The 20,832-nt window shown below is 43.6% G+C and overlaps 1 protein-coding gene across 1 annotated transcript in view; it reads right to left on the reverse strand.

Annotated features, from left to right (window-relative positions):
* The window catches only part of LOC146544354 (uncharacterized), a 34,275-nt gene extending 14,752 nt beyond the window's left edge, over positions 1-19,523 (reverse strand). The window contains exons 1-7 of the mRNA XM_085225766.1: positions 19,126-19,523; positions 13,321-13,491; positions 12,339-12,516; positions 11,276-11,449; positions 11,060-11,179; positions 8,751-9,910; positions 823-5,092 (exon numbers count right to left, since the gene is read on the reverse strand). Of these exons, the coding sequence (XP_085081892.1) occupies positions 823-961 (139 nt within the window). The 5' untranslated portion in view covers positions 962-5,092; positions 8,751-9,910; positions 11,060-11,179; ... (2 more) ...; positions 13,321-13,491; positions 19,126-19,523. The remainder of the gene's footprint in view (positions 1-822; positions 5,093-8,750; positions 9,911-11,059; positions 11,180-11,275; positions 11,450-12,338; positions 12,517-13,320; positions 13,492-19,125) is intronic.
* Between the last annotated feature and the right edge of the window lie 1,309 nt (positions 19,524-20,832).

Here is a 20,832-nt window from a genome sequence, read left to right on the forward strand (position 1 = left end):
CTCAGATAGGCACATTTCTTTCAGCTGCCTTTAGCTGAAGCTAATTTAGTCATTTCTGGTACAAAATGCTTTTGAATGCTTTAGTTTCATCCCTTATACCACCATGGCTATGCCACCAATGTATCTTTTGCGCTGTTTTGTGAAGCTGTAACCAATTAGTTGATACTGTCTTCTTCCTTTAGCCTATATTAGACACAGTCCTCTCTCCAAGTAAAATTAGAAGCTGAACAGACTAGTGTTCTTTCCCAGTCTCTGGTACATAGAATCATCACAGCCAGAATGGCCTGGGTTGAAAAGGACCACAACAATAATCTAGTTTCAACCCCCCTCTTGAGTGCAGGGTCGCCAACCAGCAGACCAGGCTGCCCAGAGCCACATCCAGCCTGGCCTTGAATGCCTCCAGGGATGGGGCATCCACAACCTCCTTGGGCAACCTGTTCCAATGAGGATCAGTGTGGAGCAATCCCAACCTGTTCCACACAAGGATCAGTGTGGAGCAATCCCACCCATTTCAATGTGTGGGAGCATCCCTTTCCCCAGGTCGGGCCGAGCAAGCTGATGCAAGCTGAGGTCAGCAAGATGTGGATTTGTACCAGGTCCTGCTTCAGTGTCAGTGGAAGGATGAGCATAAACACACGCATATGGGTGATGCTGGGACATGGAGCCCCAGCTCTCACTCAGGGCAAAGAGGTGTCTTCTGGTCTCCACTCTGAGCTTGAGGAGGCTCAGGGTGAACCCTGTTCCCTGAACACCTGCACAAGGACAGAGGGCTGGCTGTTACCAAACAACACAGGGAGGAAAATTTGTATTGCATTTACTTACCCAAATCAATCAGCAAGTAAGGAACTTGTGTTTGTTTTTTAATTCTTTCTTTACAATGGAAAATCAGTGGTTTTTGAAAAGGGTGGACGGTTTTCTTTCTTTCTTTTTTTCTCTTCCTGGACAATACAAACACATACATTTATTTATTTTATTTTAAATCAAAAGCATTTGTTTTCCCACTTGCCTTTCTTCTCAGTCCTCTTGCCCCCTCCTTCTCCTTCAGGAAATGACACCACCTCTTCTCTGAAGCATCAAAAGGCAATGTTTATTTTTTCAGTGCAAGGGTAGAAACAATGACCGTATATTTATATTTTTCTCTTTTCTTCCTCTGGTAAGTGCAACACGACTTTAAAAGTCTCTCATGACAATTCCTACAGAGGAGAGCCCAGCAGCAGGAAGAGTCTGAAGGTTCATGGGGTCCCAAGCTTGCTGATCCCATGGAAAAGATGGAGAGTTGCTTGAAAGGAGCACAAGGGTGGTGGATCACAGAATCATAGACTGGTTTGGGTTGGAAGGGACCTCAAAGACCATCTAGTTCCACCCCCCTGCCATAGGTAGGGTTGCCAGCCACAACATCAGGCACCAGCCCAGGCTGCCCAGGGCCCCATCCAACCTAGCCTTGGACACCTCCAGGGGTGGGACAGTTCCCAGACAATGTGACAGCTGTTTTGGCTGAGGTGACAAGTGCTGCTGTCGAGTGGCTTTGGGCTGCTTCAGTTCTTTGCCTGCCTCTGTGTGTAATTGATGCAGGGTGCAGCAATGTCCTGCAGCAATGTCCTGGATCACACACACATGATCTGATTAACTTGTGTGAACGAGCAGGGGGTAAGGGGTTAACCTCTCCAGTTGGAGTTTGGTCCCACTGCTGGTGCACTAGAGAACTGAGCCCTCTGACACTTGCTCTCTCTCCAAATCGCATTAGTCTTCCAGGCTCCACAGGGAAAAAGGAGGGGAAAAAAGGAAGAAGAATGAGAAATCCCCACAGCCTGCTCAGACAGCACTTACAATCTAGTTAGAAGCATTCAGAGACTTGCCCCCCTCTGCTGCAAGGCAAGATGTGGACTTACTCAGCTGCAGCAGCTCATCAGTCTGCATGGCAGACCCCAGCCCTGCAATTACTGGAGCTGCAGAATGAGCTGTAGGGTTGGGAACTCTCCCCAGGACTGGAGCAGCCTCAACCTGGTCAGAGAGACATGGCCAGGTCCCCGCACTGTTCAGTAGGAAGGGTTTTGTGTCTGCCCTTTGCTGCAGTCTCCTTTAAAAACACAGCCACACATTTTAATTAAGCCTTCGGTGTCTATTTTCAATGCCGGATGTCTCGGTGCCGCTGTCCTTTCTTTTTTAATCTAATTTGATTGGGAATGTACTTGGCTGTATCCTACATATGACAAAAGTTTTTTTTTTTTCTCATTGCTTCAAATTATTTTTCCAATCATGTTCTATATACTGTGCACGGGGGTGAATTATAAGGAGATAGGCAACATACATGGTGTTAATTAGGATGGGGACGTAGAAGGCAATTTATCCATGACTCCAGGGAAACCTTTATGTTATGCTTATAAAGCAAATGCAAATGGCCACGCCATACAAAGTGCTTCTTAAAAATCAAGTTACACACTGAAATAAAATACTAAGAGCAAAATTAGTTTCTTCAATTTAATTCAGTAAAACTTTAATAGCATCTGACCGCTCTCTGCAAAAGTCATTAAAAAAACGGGTAAGGAATTCACCACTGACTGATAATGTAAAAACACCGCGGCTCAGATGCCGTGTCTAACAAAGGTCGTGGTGCAGCACAGTGCTGGAGCCCACACCTAATCCTGCGCTGCAGGAATGTGCTCACGGGCCAAAGTTAACAGCCAAAGTCGCACTGACTGCAGCGGGAGGCTGATGGAGCGCGGGAGGACGTGGGAGCTTTGATCTAGAAGGAAAGGTTCAGGGAACATTCAAAACCCAAGCTGAGCCTTATGCACACATCAGTAATTGCATGTGCTAATCAGGTAAACACTTCTGAAAATAGGACAAGCTTGAGCAGGAGCGAGGTGGTGAATTAGGCGAGCCAGTGGCTCTCTTTAATCTCCGACACCGCGATAACCGGTGGAGGGTGGTGGAAGTTTCACGGCATGCACAATAAAATACAGATGGAAATTCTCTGAAATGTCATTCAATAACTACAGACAATAGCTCGTTCTTATGAAAACTGAGCAGCTAGCAGCAGGAAGATGAGAGGGAGCAGAGCTGCCGTGCACGCCTCTGCAATGGAGGCTCAGAAGAGCACACAGCTCTGAAAAATGCTCTGCAAGTGCAGCTTTTCCAGTAGGGATTTGCAGAGCTGTAACCTATCTGGTGTGTTTTCTTTTGTGTTACACGAAGGGCATAATGCGCAACTGATCACACGCAGAACTTTTCTTCTCCACTAAAGAATTTTCCACCATTTTTTTGTGATAATTAGCACTCTTTCATTAAAATGCTGTGTCCCCCCTGGACAGAGCCAAACTGCGCATGTCTTATACTCTGTTCTTCATAATATTTTTAAGGTCATAAATCTTATCAATTAATATTTCAGGGTGATACATACCATTTCCATTATGCGGCAGCTGGGCAGGATCTCGCAGATAAAAGTATTTTCTGAACAGATTCACAATAATTGCTTTTTTAAATTGCTGATGGGGGTTCTGCCACTCAAGCAGTTAAGCCTGAAAATGTGCTTAAGAGATTAAACAAGGAAAACTGAGCTGGTCTGGTAGCTGGCCCCTTTCCATATGTTGAAGAGTTGTCACTACTCCAAATGCAACGCGACGACTTAGGATTTGCCTTGGTTCATCCTGCACACAAGAGGTACAAGATGCAGCCGCTGCCATGCTCAGCCAAGCTTTGCACAGCTTCACACACAGCCACCAGGGCACTGAAGGATTCAGCCAAGGCACACAGTGTGCCAGGGAGTGATATGGCACTTGGAAGGGGAAAGCTGCTGCCATCAGATTCAAATAGCGAGGTTTGCAGGACCAGAGCTGCAGCCCCAGCAAGACCAGGGATGTTCCATCACCATGCGTCCAGCAGGAGGTGACCCTTCCTGTCCTTTCCAACGTGCAGCTCCCCAACCTGCTCATCCAAAAGCGCGATTTCTTATCAGGGCGGTACTTTCTGAGGGATCATGCCCTGCACTCAGGGCTTGTTTACATAAATAAGCGGTTTGGGATCCACCATGAATCTATAATTTAGTGTGAGTGTATATGTACACATACACACGCCCCTCTGTTGTTCAATGCTGTGTATTTGTACAGTTGTATATATGTTTTTATAACTCCATTTATAAAAATAAACAATGAGGAAGTCTTTGAAGTTTCTCTGTGTGCAAAACAAAAAAGCAGATGGATTTTTTCTCTCTTTCTTTTTTAATATAAATACAGTTGAAATACTGCATGTTTAACTCCCTTTTAAAGGAAAGCCTGGTGCTCAGCTTTCCAGTGTACTAAGTGAAGCCAAAATTCCAGGTAATTAGAGGTTTTGGCTGCTCCCATGTCAGGTGCCCAAAGACATGTCAAAGCTGTTTGATTTCCATTCAGTGCTGTATCTAATCTCTCCTATTCCCTTTTACAGCAATTTTAGGCACTGCAATATTAAGACATTTGAAGTCATCGATCCATCCCTGACATCTGGTTAAACGTCCTAATTTCTCAAGCCTGAACTCCCAAAGTCGACAGGGAATCTGCATAGCACTGTAGAGGATATAACTACTTACATTTTCCTTTTTTTTTTTTTTTTTTTTTTTTTTTTTTACTCTTTCTCCAAGGATGTCTTCCAGAGATCTCTGCCTTGTCTGCATGGGAAGTCTGTACAATGAAGAGATGAGGAAGTGGGGAGCAAGCAATTTAATTCTGTGTAAGACCCAGCAAAGCAGAAGAGATGCGGGTGAAAAGCTGTAGATCAAAGCTTAGGGAGGACAAGGAAGCTGATATGGGTAGGTGTGTGCAAGAGAAGAGGGAAGGCAAGGAAGTGATGGTCAGAAGGTCCCAGAGTCGGAAGGCAAAGCCCAAAGCTTCTTAGTAATTAACTCACAGGATTCTCCTCAGGGATCCCGATTTGCACCCACTGGACTGTCCCACTTTCCACTCTCAGGTCCTCTTGGATTTGCAGCTAAGTTCCTTATGTGTCTTGCACCAATGGGACTCCATCCCTCTCTATTGCTGACTCCAGGAGTTAACCATTCTCACTGCTCTCACAGAAGCTAGAAAGATGACAGTAAGTCCATTCTGAGGTCATTTTGTCCCTTCAAAAACAAAAAACACATACATTTATGAGGAAAATTCCTGCCTTACCACATTAGAAGAGGTGATGTACCATGCAAAGGAGAAAGGTGTCTGAGACAGTTATAGGGATAATCTAATGGTCATGCTAAGAGCAGAGGCTTTGTTCTTCTGAAATTAAGCCTTGAATTTTATTCTCCATTAATAATGTAAAATTTGACTGATAAATGAAACAAAATCAGTGGTGTGGAACAGAGATAATAACGCAGGAATAAACAGTAATAACCATGCCTTGCTTTTACAAAGCTGGCCTTTTAAGTGCTTTACAAAAAGAAGAAAGCTACCTGTAATAATGGTAATCTGCTGAGCTTTGTGAATAGCTGCTTTTTGATTCTGATCTTGCTGTACCCAACAGCACCCTCAAATTCTACATGGCACATGTTCTTCTGAACACCAGACAACTATCTGACATCATGACGATGACACTATAAAAACAAAATGTACTTGCTTCGGTCTTGAGACAATTTCATAGAATCACAGAATAGTCCGAGTTGGAAGGGACCCATAGGGATCATTGAGTCCAACTCTTGGCTCTACACAGGACCATCCAGAAATCAGACCACAATTTATTGCAAGTTGACCTCTTATACTGGACAAGTCTGAGTTCTTGGGAAAATACACGTGGCAACAAAAAGATCAGCTTTTCTCTCATAAATATTGGAGAATATTTCAAACAGTTCACCTCTAGACAGATAGCAAATTTGCTCTCTTAACATCATTCATTAAAAAAAATCATACAATCTATAGTCATAAAGCCTATAAATTTCAAAAGCCACTATTTCTAGCATGCTTATTGATTATTCTAAATTAGGTCAGAGATATCCAAAAAGCCCTGTGAAATTCCATTTGAAAAGAAGACAATCCAAGAAATATTTCACTGAAAGTAACAAATATTTTTGTCATAACTGATTTTTAGGGACTATACAGCACTGTTCTTATTGGTTCACATTGTTTTCCTGACATCTAGAATCTAAAACTTTCTGGATATAAAGCAGAGACTTGGAAGTATCATAATTACACAGCATCTTGATTAATAAAGAAGCAACAGCAAATTCTTGGCTGGTCTAGGCGTAGCACTACCTTGTAGATCATCTCCTATCCTGTCTTTGGCTATGTCTTCTAAATAGACTTTGGATCTATGCTTGGCCTTGCCTCCAGCTCTCACTTAGTCTCAGTTTGCTCCTGTGGTTGGGCACCGTGCCTGGACCCTGGATTCAGTTTACCTCTCACCCAATCTGGGACTGTTGATGCTGTTGCCACCATCCAGCTCAGCCCACCATGTCCCAGGCTGAGGCAATCCTTGGTTGGAAGAGAAATAACTCTTCAGAAAATTATTTCAGTTTGTGCCTTCTTTAAAATGCAGAATTTGACAGACAAATTATTAAAAACCAATGGGGATTTCCACTTGATTAGCTGGGACTGGCTGCAAGAGTGTATCCAAGATAAAGTGTTCCCCGCCGCAGCAAAGCCCTTCCCTATACAACAGTCCCATCCCTTAATTAGATCAGTTCACAAATTACTTCCGAGACCTGTGATAGATTCTGGCCCAACAATCCTTTGCACAGAGAGGGGCTTCAAGCCAGCAGTACGCCAGGAAGATCAGCAGTGCCAGGCACAGTGCGTCACGCCTCCCTGGTGCTCCCACCGGAATAGCATCTCCCTCAGGTAGAAGCAGTCACACAGGCAATAAATATCTCTTAAAGCCTTTCAGCAGGGCACAGCAGAGAGCAGATTCACCAGCACTAGCAAAGCTTACATGAAGAAGCTAGTAAGATTAAGAACTGTATTAAAGGCTTTCTAACCGTGGTGCTGTACTGTGGTTATTTACATAAACACACAGAACCCAGTTCTTGGCAAACACTTGAGAAAAGTACTTGAAAAGGGGAAGAAAGAGAAAATGCTGCATTTTTTCACTCTCTTACTTTGTTTACGTGTTAGACAGAAGCCTTGGGGACATTGCAGTCACATGAGACATTGTAAACTGATTTAACAGCGACCAAATTGAGGTGTTCCTCCATGTACACTCTCCACCTTCACCCACTGTGGTCCTAGCTTTGTGTTAACTCCTCTATGAGATCCTCTTGTGATTGACATACCTCGCTAAAATGTAAGAACAATGCTCAGTCAGTAAAAGCTCTAATTCACAGAAGATCTACATCAGCACCATGCCAGTACCAGAAGCACCGTGTAGCTGGGAGAAGCTGGGAGGAAGAGCAAAAGAGAGAGAAACACAGAGTCACTCCTGTCATCACACCTTTTGTCATCAGCAGTATGGCCCATGGCCGTACACATCAGCCAGGCAGGGAGGCCAACACTCTCTCATGAAATTCTTCATAAAGCCCTACCAAAAAATGAAGGTGCATAAATCAGGCTATCAGTGTACTTTCCTTGTGGAGTGGAAAGAAGCCTGTTCTGAGCCAAAATCCATAAAAATCCAAAAGCTCTTTCAGCTATTACTCCAGGCTTGCTCTGGAAAGGTTGAAATCCCTCCTGATTGTGGATGAGGGCAGACTGAACTGAAATGAGGTCTAGCCGAGGACACTTGGCTTTCAGCACAAGGCCTTGATTTCCCCAGTGGAAAGCTGCCCTGAACATCTTCCGCTCGGCTCTATTTACCTTGCTGTTCTCTCTACAGGGCTTCCACCTACACAGGGCAGGAGGAGAAAGAAAGTGGGAATATTTGTGCCAAAAACTGCAAAGCTGCAAAGCCCGGAGCAGTTCACAGGCTGAAGAAAACAGCCTCTCAGAGCAAACTGCTGTAGAATTTGTGTGGGGAACTTGGAAAGATGTGAAGGGTAGCAAATCAACAGCAGGCATTAGATTTATTTGAACAAGTTTTAGACTGCAGTTGAGTCTGTATTTGTTTATAGATTCTGCTGTTTTCATCCTCTCTCACAGAGGCTGGCACTCTTTTGATAACCTTTCCACTATGAGCCTGCTGAGCCACATAAGTGACACATCAAGCAGAGTTCAGACATTGAGATCTGTGTGCTCTCTGCACTGTGCTGAGCCCTGTGGACCACTCCTAACACCAACCACCTCTCCTCAAGTGGTCTAGCTTTCACTCCCATCGCTCTGTACTATTTGTTTTCCCCACTTGAAAATCTCTTCTTGCCTGCTCAAGCCTTTATGTATGGGTCCCACAGCACTCAGATCTGCCAATGCAATTGCTGGTCTCACAGCCATTTTCTGTCTTGACAGTCACTGACTTCCTTCTCCAAAAAAATCTTTATCTCTGAGCTGCAATGAAAAATCTGTCCATAAAAAGACAAACATCTCAGCTCAGCTTCCATCTCTGCTGGAGTCAAAGAGAAGTTTGCCAATGATTTAAACAACATCAGGAGATAACGCTCTTCCTTTATCTGCACATTAATGGTCTTCTGCTGCCAATCTCTCCCCAGTGAAACAGCCTTGTCAGTCCCCACAGAGTGCACAAAGGCACAATTACTTATGCCTCTAACACAAGATAGGGCCATCCAGATTTTTCCATTGCCTTGGATGGGCTTACTGTGTGCTAATACACAAGTAATTTGAACATCTGCTTTGACTTCACACAAAGACAATAGGATTTTGATTGGAGGACAAAAAGGAAACCACAGAAGCAAGCATCCTTGCACTCACCAGAATGACTGAGGACAACCTTCACTCCAGGCTAAGGTGTGCAGCTGTATTGCAGCAGATGTCTGCGGATCACAGAGCCGGACAAGGGGTTGAGGAAACCAACTCCGGCCTCCTACACAGCGATTACTGCCCAAGGACAAAATCCCAGAGCAGCAGCTTGAGTTAAGGAAGTAAGGGGAATAAGGAACAAAATGTAATGTGGAAGACTATGGCCATCTCCATGTTTAAATAATCCTTGCTCACAATATGCATAAGGAATGGTTACATAAAGTAGGATGAACAAACCACCATCTGCAGGGTCAAATCTGAAACCTTCGTCCAAGACAAGTTCCAGGTAACACTCACTGATCAAAAAGCTTTCAAGACTTTTCTTGGCAGAGAGCCAATGCGCCAATCTACAGATTTATGTATCCAAAAAACAAACAAACAAAAAAATACAATCCCTCAACGAATGATTTAGAAATAGAGGTTCCCCATTATTTCATGCTTAAATGACAAGCAAAATCTTCAGAAAATACATATGTTTATTTTAGAAATAACGTAAGAATTAAGTAATACAGTCTTTATTAGTTTTATTGTTGGCTGTATACAGCAATTCCAAAGTTGTGGAAACAAACTTTACTACTTTGATCATTTCAATACATAGTGCTGCTGGGATTTGGGAAGCTATATATACACTGCTAGGTGTGCTGCACACCAGGATGTATATGCACTTTTCATCCCAAATCCATTCAGGATATTAAAGAAAAATGGGAGGGGGTGTGTATATCAGAGTCACTGGTTACACAGGATTCTCACCTTGCATTTACCCAGCCAGTGGACCAGCACTAATCCTCCTTTCATACATCGTAATCCAGTTCAAAGCATCATTCCCAAACACATCCCAGAAGCTTAGAACCTTTCTTTGGATGGAGGTTTGGCCTCAGATAAATACTATTTGCCAATGGAGCTATGCCAAATATCAGTCCTCAGGTCTGCACATGTACCCACACATACATGTGACAGAAAGAGGTGTTACCACTTACTGCTGAAACTCTTTACACTGCCCACATGCAGGATGACCCTGCTCTCAACTGCTTGAGATTCTGTTAAATGCTAACTGAAGGAGCCAAAGTTTCCCACGTGGGTGTTCTCTTTCAGCTGAATTCTGCAATCCACACCTGGGGGGGGGAGGGGGGAAAGGCAGGAAAAAAGATGTTTGTTTTTCACTCAGATTTAAAAATCCTTAGGAAACCCTTGTTTGGAAGCTCATATTTGGGGGCAGGAGCTTGGCAGCAGCAGCCGGAGGGCAGGAATTTAATCAAAGACATGCTTCTCACACCCCCACCAGATTAAAAAACTTTGCCCATATTTAGCCAAGTTTATGCTTGAAAGATAACCAGCTCAAGAGGCTCACATTCACATTTCAGAGCCTGCCCTCCTTGCAAAATGGGTGTGAGTCAGCTTTTCCCTGACCCCCATAGCTGTGGCATGGGCTGAAAGCAAGGACATTTCCCCCTCAATCTTTCAGCTGCATTTTTATGAGTAAATTAAAGCAGCACCAAGTCCTGTAGCACAGTGTATAGTGTTTAATTATTAGCATGCTCCCTGGCACAGTTTTGGCTTGTCTTAGGGAGTACTCTCAGAGACTGTGTTTGGGCAGGGTTCAGGGAGCAGCACTTGCCAAGGGCTGTTCCCAATAGGCAGAAAGGATAAAGTCATCCTGTTATGGGAGGAAGAGAGTTTAGCTGTATGGACATGAGCCAGGTTGTGCCACTTGCTCTTAGTGCCAGAGAATGGGCTCTGGCCCAGTTTAATTACAATGAAGACATATAATCAGCAACTCCTTCTCTGTCAGGTGCTGGCACTGAGGAAGAAGGAAAATCAAACTGTGGAGAGAGAAAAGCTGAAGGCACTGGAGAGGAAGGGATGGCAGAGGGTGAGGGTAATCTCAGAGCTGGAGTTTGTGACAGGAAGAAATGGGAGTGGGAGCTGGGCAAGGGAAAATATATGAATGGATGGGAAAAGATAGGTCATGAAGAATGGTTTGGAAGGGGATGGGAATTGCTACTTATTAAGAGAAACACAGTGAGGTTGCTAATCAAAAATGCAGAATTAAATGATGGGAAGAAAAAAAAAAAGATGAGGAAAAGATGAGATATGGAAATCGACAGCTCAGGAGAACGGGGAAAAAAGTCAATCGGGCCTTTGTGCAAGCATAGGCTTAGAAAGGTGACAATGTCTGTCCTCCAGGATATGTGGCTGATTCTAAAAAAGAGCCCAAGCTTTGTCAAATTTCAAGCATTGCTCACACACTTCTGAATCTTTACCTGTGGTTTTCACCTGTGTCAGGTCTCATTCTTCCACGAGCAACTTAATCTTCCCATCTCAGCAACCTCATGGTCCGAGAGAAGAAATGTCAAAAGCCGTTAGCAGCCCTGTATGTAGCCCTGAGAGAAAACAGGAAGCAGCCATTTCCATCAGTAACTTCCCACCGAGGTTCCCTTCAAGGTATCCTCAAAGGACTGTTTTAATTAACCATTTACCTGCTGCATGTTGCCTGCGGCTTCCAGTAGCTGACAGTGCAGTCACTTTAGCATCACTTGTCACCAGCAATATGAGCAGTCCAGGCAGGATACACTTACAGTCTTTGATTTCTGTTACCAGAAGTACAAGTTCCACTGGGGTAAAAATCCATACTGGGGAACCATCAGAGCCACCTGACATATGAAACACAAGGGGAGACCTCAGACACTCCTACTGTAACATAAATACATCCTTTCAATTTTCTTTTTTTTTTTTTTTCCTTTGTAACAGAATATTTTACTGACCCTGCAAAAGAGAAATCCTCTTAGCGTGATCACTAGCCAAACAAAAAAGCAAAAAGCTCCCACTGCTATTGTGCTTGGAATATAGTAGTCAAGGTTAGCACATAATGGCTAAACAATATGCATTTGAAAACCGTCAAGAGAATAGCACTTTGTTCTAATGAAAAGGATTGAAATGTTTTCTGCTGTCTGCCTTGACACCTCATGTTACAATACTCGGAATTACTTCAGTCAGGGAAGCTGTCACATCACTCATAAAGTGCCTATAGAGCACCAGCACCTCCGCAATAGTGCACCCACAAACAGGGGTTCGTTTTTATCTTCTATCCTTGCCAGAGCCAAATTTGCTTGGAGACCGCCAGAGGAAAGTGGCTTTCTGGTGCATTAGTTGTTTGTTTTTTTTTTTCTTTTATGATTGTTTCTTTGGCACCACACCATGTAAATGTGGGTCATAACAGCACTAACCAGTTCAACAGGAGCAACTCCCATGTGAGTGTTTGCTCATGCAGTCCTGCCATTTTAAGCCTGCTTGCATGGATTTTGCCAGTTATTTCAAGAAGGATGGACATTCTGGTTCTGATTAGATCAGGTTGGCAAGCAATTCCAGCTAAAGGCTGTGCCTGTGTTGCTATCAGGGAGGTGTTTTAAGACAGAGCTAATGAAGGAACTTTCCTAAGTGGGGAAAGCCCAGCTTTGTAGTGAGGAAGAGGTGTGTGGTGAAACTGCATGAGATGCCGTTGGGTTTTAGAAATACTTAAGCGCAGAGTCAGGAAGCAATTACCCTTTCAGGTGTAAATCAGTTACATAAGGGCATTCTGGCTTATAGAAACAGCTCCGAGCAAAACCCTGCTGGTTTGGAGGGCAGTTAGGGAGATCTGTAATTAAAGCAGCGCAGAAGTCATTCCTTCTGCCCTCCTTCCACATCAGTGAAGACAGCCATGGCCATTCTCATAGGATTACTGAGGAAAAAAAAGGTAAAAATAAAGTGTTACGGGGAAGTATAAAAACAAAGCTCTTTAAACCAAAATGAAAAAGAAAAAAGAGGACAATGACAAAAAAATGTATTTAGTCACTTCTTATGGGGCGAGATTCAGTTTCAACTTGGCTAGTGTTTCATTCATACATGTGAGCTGCTGTCCAGCACTTAGCATTGCTAGGGAACTAGCAATCCTACTTATCACTGAGGCAGGGCAGCACAGGGTACACAGAAGCACTGAACCAAATATTTAGAGACCCGAGAGATCAAAGACAGATACTGAACCCAGACACCCACAGAGTTAGGTCGCAGCAGGTTGGCGTTACAGTTTTGGCCTACAGGATCTAATTTTACCTCTGTTGTGCTCTGGGTACCAAAATCCTTGTCTGGAAAAAGCCTCAGCCTAAGCACCCACTTTCCCAGAACAAAGCATCCCTCCTATTTTCATTTCCAACTGAGAACCATCTACCCTCTCTCCCTATGTAGCCCGAAACTAATCAGCCCCACATGTCTCTGCTACGCAGTAGTAATTACCCTCAACCTCAAGGCAAGGTTTTCACGCCTAAGCCAAGGGTAAGTCAATAGAAAAACCTTTGCTTCTACCAGCAGCAGGCATGCTGACTGCTGGCTAGAAGGCCAAAGCTCCAGGGAAACTCTGATAGCCAAAAAAGAGGCACAGTTACACAGCTGTTAAATGGTTCCTTACCCAACTTCAGCACGACTTTTTCATGTGCTTCCATCTGACCCACTAGATTTCCCCTGCCCATCTGAATGCTATTTCCAGTACCTCCTTCTCTTGACTTTAGACAGTTTCCCAGCAAACAATCCAGCACTGATATCCCAGAGAGTTGACAGGGAGGTCTGTCAGGCAGCAATTACTGAACTTCCTTCTTCGAAATGGAGCTGCCTTCACAACCATGGGGAAAAAATACAGCCTGTGCTCCACTTTGAGTGGCTCCTAGAAAAGCAGAGAGTTAAGAGCAAAGTTCTCTTCGCTCATCAAAAAACAAAACTTTACACTTCAATTCAGTGAAAGAATAAAGTACTTTCATTTCTCTTTTCCATTGCAGAGGATAGAGTTGGTGCTAATAATAATAATTGAGAAGAAAAAAAAAAAAAGTGTTTGTGGTGAATGTTCTTTCTTTCCTTAATTTAGCTGAAATAAGGCAGCTAATTAAGGGATAATATCCATGGAGTACATCAGACAATAAATGTTTTTTGCAGGTAATTAAGAACAGTCTTTCTGATAACTACACAGTGTATTGCAAGCTTATATTCCAATGCAATGAATATAATTCCTATTTTTAACTCTATAAAGTATGATAATGAAGGAAGGGGCAATCTTAAAAATATTGTACAAAGCACAAAGCTCCTCATTCTTCACCAGAAGAATGTCCTGTAAAAAATGCCAGCATATTCCCATTTCTTAACTTGAAGATGTTTCTGAGATCCAGAATTCTGGAACACTGAGGAAATTCATAGAGTTATAAAATCATCATAGAATCATAGAATGGCCTGGGTTGAAAAGGACCACAACGATCATCCAGTTTCAACTCCCCTGCTATGTGCAGGGTTGCCAACCACCAGACCAGGCTGCCCAGAGCCACATCCAGCCTGGCCTTGAATGCCTGCAGGGATGGGGCATCCACAACCTCCTTGGGCAACCTGTTCCAGTGTGTCACCACCCTCTGTGTGGAAAACTTCCTCCTAAAATTCAGAATAGGATAGGACAGGACAGGGTAGGAAGAATAGTTTAGCTGGAAAGGACTTTCAAAGATCATCTTGTCCAAGTACCTGACCACTTCATTGCTAATCAGAAGTTAAAGCATATGACTGAAGGCACTGAGCAAATGCCTCTTGAACACTGAGAGGCAGTAAGCACCAACATCCTCGTTCAGAAGCCTGTTCCAGTGTTTGACCAGCTCTGCAGTAAAGAATGTTTTCCTTACGTCCAGTCTGAACCTGCCCTGGCACAGCTCTGTGCCGTTCCCATGTGTCCTATCATCAGTTACCAAAAAGAGGAGCCCTGCATCTCCTCTCCATTCACCCTCCTCAGGAAGTTTTAGAGAGAGGAAGTGATATTTTGAGATATTTTGCTATCAAAGATAGCCATTAGATTAGCTATTAAATACAGTAACAATAACAAATACAAGAAATTGTGTGTGGGGGGGGGAGAGGGGGAATAATAGAGGTAACATGAGGAAAATATTGTCAGGAAAAAGATTTTTTTATGCTGTCACTTTTTCTCAAGTATCATAGGCAAAAGCTCCAGTTTGCTGATGTTGCCATTTTCCTGACCACACACCATCTCAGAGGACATTGCTCATCAGGTAAGAGGCTCCAGGTTCAGTTCCTACCTCCACTCTTCTGTGGACTACTTACATCACCTCCGGCAAATCACTAAGCATCTTCCAGCCTTCATTTGATCTCAGGAGTCAGGGCAATATTTATTTTCTCCTGTCCTTGCCTTGTTTGGTTAGCTTGTACGCTCTTTGAAGAAAGATCTGCCTTTTCCTCATTTAAATAGCACCTCCCAAGAGGGCAATAGCTTCATCTTGTTTGTACGTACAAATAATGAATGGCATTCACCTGAATGTGCTTGCAGTCACCTTCAGTTCTTTGCTGATGTGATCTTGTGCTATGGAAGTAACTTCATCCTTCGAGAAACTGTGCACCACAATCCCCTAACCTAATCTTTTCCCTGTTTCGATAAAGCAGTTTTGACAAATGGGATCTTACTAGCAAAACTAGCAGCAGCAAAATGAAAAATAATGAGGCTAGGAAGCAGCAGGAAGCACAGGCACTACAGTCTGAATGAAGGCATGGTGCTGCACGCCAAGGGCAATGCCTGTTGGATATTACCCTTAAGCTGCCAGCACTGCTGAGCACCTTTTAAGTAAGACTTATGGCTGGTCTGCAGGGACAGCACAGACACTGCTCCTGCTCATTAAGTATGCAGGGCAGCAAATGCAAAAGTGGGAGACTACTACATCACACCTTCTGACAGACCAAATAAAACCAACTGAAAGCCATGATAACATCACTACTGCCTCTGGATCAAGCAGCTGGGAGAGTGGTGCTGCCCTTGCTAAGGCAGCCAACAGCCATAACCTACACAGGTTTCAAAGGGGTCACAACTTGGCATCTGAACTTTCAATTCTAGCTCCTTGTTTTAAAGGAAAGATTTGTTAAACTTGGCTTATTTTGCTAACAGTAAATGGAAGTGAATGGGGCAGTGAGGAATATCTCATCAGTGCTTCAAAGTCGTGGCAGAATAAGAGAAAAATTCATGAGCTGTCTTTCATCAGCCCTTCCTTTAAAAAGCATCATCTTTTTGGAGAGAAAATGGCATCGTTTGGGCAGAAGGAAGAACAAAGACAAAACCTGCTCCTTCAGCACAGTGAACTTTCAAGGATGGAGTTGGGTGGAGAAATGCATACAGCAAAGTCAAGGGCAGCAGGACCCTGGGATGGTCCTTCCCATGAACCATGAGTTTTCCTGAACATCCCAAGACTTCCTCACATCTACTTCACAGCCCACACTGGCCTATCTCCCAGAACAGCCCCTGAGCGGGCTGAGGAGCAATAAACATCAAACCCAAAGCCTGTTGAGGGATTCACAGGCATCCCACTGGGGGACATGTCTAGGAAAGGCCAAAAACAGCCTCTGGGCAGAAGCTTGCTTAACCATGGCTGATCAAAGAGGATTTTTACATCTCAAGTGATGGCCGGATTATGCAGTGTACCATTTTCAGGTTACAGCTTGAAGGAAGAAGAGACACAAAGCACAGGTGAACCCTCAGTGTGCAGCTCTGCCTCCCATATCCAGACTGAGGTCCTGCTTCAAACCTGAGCCAAGTTTTTTTCCAAATTGAGATGAAAATCTAATTCTAAATGTCTAAGTTCAAAAACTTTGCCTCCCATCCAGCTGCAGGAAAAATACAAAAATATAGGGGCAGTGCCATTTGAGCATTTCCCAAAGGGGAAGTTGCATCCAGACCATCAGACTTAACAACTGTCAAAGGGACAATGAAAAATCATTTTAACTTTCAAGAGTAACAGCTTGCCCATCAGGTACAAAGTCCAATCTGCCCTCCTCTTAGTGTTAAATGAGTGCATGTCAACAGAGCTGCTTTTGTGTTGGGTTTTGTTTAAGCTGGTGTAGCTTAGTTCACCAGCCCCGGAAACTTGTCCTTTCCACCCCACCCCCTTCACTCTCTCAGAGGCAGCATCAGAGATTTTTAACATGCATCTTCTGAACTCTGTCCATCAAACTTATCCCATTCCTTTTCTTCATTCAGTTCAGCCATGCTTTCCTGTGGATATGCACATGCCAACACTAAGAAGCTAGAGAAGGGCTCAAAAGAAGAGCATGGAGGCAAAGGGACCCCAAAAAGTCTTGTTGCTGCTGCTGTTTGATTATTCAAATGTTCACAGATTGTCAGGAAACTGGACAGGTAGTGCCTTTTCTAAACAGAGTCCTTAATTTGGAAAAAATACTAAAAGCTCAGCATTTCACACCTCTACTGAGATATGCCTCTGGCCACCCTTTTATTTTTCATTCTGTCTTTTCTGAAATATTACATTCAAGAGAATAAATTGCCTTCAAATCATGTACACACGCATGTTTATTAAGTCATTACCATAGCCTTAAGTCCATAAAATCACTGTGGACTGCAATACCACGTGTGCATCCAACAATTAGATGAATAAATTAACCCTGAAAAATCTCAGCTTGGGGTGAAAGAGAACAAGCTGTACTGTGAAAGTTGGAATGAGACTCTCGAAAAGAGACATCATTCTGTATTTAAAAGACTTCTACCTGGCTGAAGCTCCGGGGAAAGGAGAAAAAAAAAAGGGGGGGGGGGGGGAGCTAATCATACTGATGATTACCAATAGCTTGAAATTTCTGAAGTAAAAAGAGGGGAAAAAAATAGTAGAAAACAAGGAGCTGGCAGAGCACACCGTTCCAAAGTGCATTACTCCATCAGTGTCATTTTCTATGCTGCAGTGTTCTTTCAATTATATTTCCTCCTCTCTTCCTCCCTGGAAAGAAAATTGGCAGAAAAAGTTGCCTGCAGGATCAGAGAGGGGTATTTTTATCAACCTACAACTAGATTAAAATGCTTTATCTGAAATGCAGCAGAGGACTGGCCTAAATTAAATCCCATCTCCCTTTGCTTCTCACTGTGAAGGAGTATCACACAAAGGGGCATTTGCTTAATTTGTATTATTTTTTAATTTCTGTTGGGTTTAGTTTGCACTTGCACACGTTACCCATGCAAAAATGAACATGGGAAGGATCAGAGGGCTAGCTACATAGAGAATATCCAGGGATGCTGAGATGGAATGCTGCTGGATTCAGCACAGGGGTGGGTCAAGCCCAAAACTCCGAGGGGCACCTTGCAGCAAGTGCACTGTTAACCTGGACAGTGGTTTCCCATGCTTGCTGTAGTGCCCTCTTTACCTCCACAGAGAGCACTCACATGGCAAAGCATTTGCAGAACCTGAGCTTGCATGAATTTTTAATGGTATTAATAATCACTGTTTGCAGTTTTGCACTGTAGCATGAGAGCATTTAGTAACTAGGTCACCAGAAATGTCCTTCGTCACCATGCCCATCACCTTACCGAGATAATCACCAGGTGCTAATTGTACCCACACACATGTGCTCCCTTAATTACACCCATTACCCTCTTCCACCTGCACAGCCCTAATGCCCAGGGGTGGTGATGTTGCAACACAGATACAGTTGGATAAAAATGGGGAAGAGGTAAGTAAACAAAGACAGGAAACACAGATTGGAAAAGGAGGGCCTGAGTATGTGTCTCTGCTACCTAACTGTTACTTCAGGTGGTCAGGCACTGGAACAGGCTCCCCAGGGCAGCAGTCATGGCACCAATCTTGCCAAAGTTCAAGAAGCATGTGAACAAAGCTCTCAGACGTACAGCCTGATTTTTGGGTGGTCCTGTGTGGAGCCAGGAGTTGGACTTGATGATCCTTAGGGGTCTCTTCCAACTGGGGATATTCTCTGATTCTGGAAGCGAACCCCTGGGTCTTTTCCAGGAAGGGCTGAAAACATTTAAGCCTCCTCCTTTTCACCTCTCTGATGGGACTCCACCGCTGAAGAAGCAGTAAAGGATCTGCAGGAGTTCTGTCCAGGATACCTGTGGATAGATATTCCAATTTCTTTACTACTGGCTTCTCTGGCTCCGTCCCGTGTCAGAGCACACAGGAGCAAATAGCTATTAATTCGGCTCAGCAGCAATTGCTGTGCACAGTGGCTTGGGCAGAGAATTTTCATTTCATTTTCATACATCATTTACAGCTTGCTGCAGCCATTCCAGAAAGTCAGCACCAATCTCCATAAGTTAACATGGAACAAACAGGAAAGGAGATAGAATTCTGCTGTTGTTACTTAGAAGTCTTGTCATGTCTGGGCACATTTGGTGCTTCCACTGATTTCATTTTCAATATATTTCTCTGATATAACGAAGTCATTTTCTCAAGAATATACGAGAGAGGCCTGGATGGCATTAATGTAGAGGGAAAAAAAGAAGAAAACAAACACATCCAATTTGCTTGTAACAAACCTATTTTCTGTATTGCCCTTTGCTTGTTGCTGGGTACTTTTCCCTTGCATTTTATGTTAATCTGATGTGCCGGATTCCAGTTTTCAACACTGCTGTAATAAAATCCTTGCATGTCCTCAAGGAACAAGTGGAATTTCTCCAAATTTATAAGTGTGACAGAGATGAGGACAGGCCCGGATCTTGTCTCCAAGCTCTTCCTGCTTATTCCTCAGTTGAGACTGCTTTAAAAAAGAAAAAAAAAAAAAAAAGAAAGAAAAAATACAGGTTAAGTGTGCTCTATAAATATCCAACAGTCCTTCTGCACCCAAGTTTAGATAATCATATCTGTGTCCTTTAATCATTTATCCTCTCTGCTTCAGTTGCACAGTCTGTGAAGAGAAGTACAATAATAACTCCTTTGCAGCCTCCAATGGCTATAAGGCGGATTAATTAGTTAATGTTTGCACAGTACAGGGGCCAGGCCCTCTGCTGATTTATGCTTGATGCGTGTCAGCTGGGGTGGATTAAGATGTGAGCCAACACAGAATTGAGCCTCTTCTGAAGAACACACCAGGGTCCAATGCTACTAATTTGCCATTTGTTTAATTTTTGCTGTCTTGATGATGGCTTCACAGAGCTGGCAGGGCTTCACACCTCTCAGTGAGCTCTGTGCCTCACCAGCTGGATGTGGGGGCACAGCAGTGCTCTTTGGGGGATATCTGAGGCTGTGGAGGTGAAGTCACAATAAGGAAATCCTCAGAACAAGGAGAGGTGGCACACAGCTCTGACTCCACGAGGAAGGGAATATACAGACTTTGCTTTAAAACAAACTCAGGCAGTGAAGATACTTATTTTAGTAGGAAGTGTGATCTCCTATGTCTCTGATATGTACAGATGCAAACGGTAAACTTAGGTACTTTAGTGATATTGACAAAGAAGCAATGGTGCATATCCCCAGGGTAAAGCAAAGCACATAAATTTGACCCCACTTCAGGATTTTCCATAAGAAAAGGCTTCTAGACAGTGACTGCATTTCACTGCATCAGAACATATGGCACTATTACTTGATCCACTTACCAAGGACAACACTAATGACTTTCCCTTAACCCAGCAGCATACACTGCTGAATGGTTAAAAGGATCTTCCAGTAAACAAAATGCTCAAAAGCCAGAGTGTGTACTGTTATCCTTCTCCCCTTTGCCCTTTGAATCCAGGCCAGGAACATCTCATGTATCATACGAAAGGATTGCTATAGGGAGAGCACAGTGACGGTTGTACTGATAGCAACTGCAGCACTGAGCACTGGAGTGCGGAGCACCTCTGCTGCTGAGCTTGATTTAGTGCCTGCCCATTCCAGGACCATGAGAGAAGGCAAGAATACAGTACTATTTCCCCCACACAAACTCAATCCCGTTTTCCAGGAGGCTCAGCACAGAGCTTTCCTACAATATCTCAAGAATGATATTTGGGTGAGCTTTTTCATGGAACATGACAGATTAATCTCTGTGAAGGAACAGGGATCCTAGACACTTTAGCCATCTGTGTTAGATGCCCAAAACCAGATAGCACAAGTAGCACTTGTGAAATAATTGTAACTTACAGTGCACAATAATTCTGCTGATCAACAACGATAAAAACGTCCAGTCCAAAAATTCTGACAGATGCTAAATTTCAGAAGGTATAAAGCAAAGACATGCCAAAGTAAAGAGGGAAACAGAAAGAAAAAAG

This window comes from Meleagris gallopavo, chromosome 5, assembly GCF_905368555.1.
Source record: "Meleagris gallopavo chromosome 5, MGAL_WU_HG_1.1, whole genome shotgun sequence".
In the NCBI taxonomy this organism is placed as follows: Eukaryota; Metazoa; Chordata; class Aves; order Galliformes; family Phasianidae; genus Meleagris; species Meleagris gallopavo.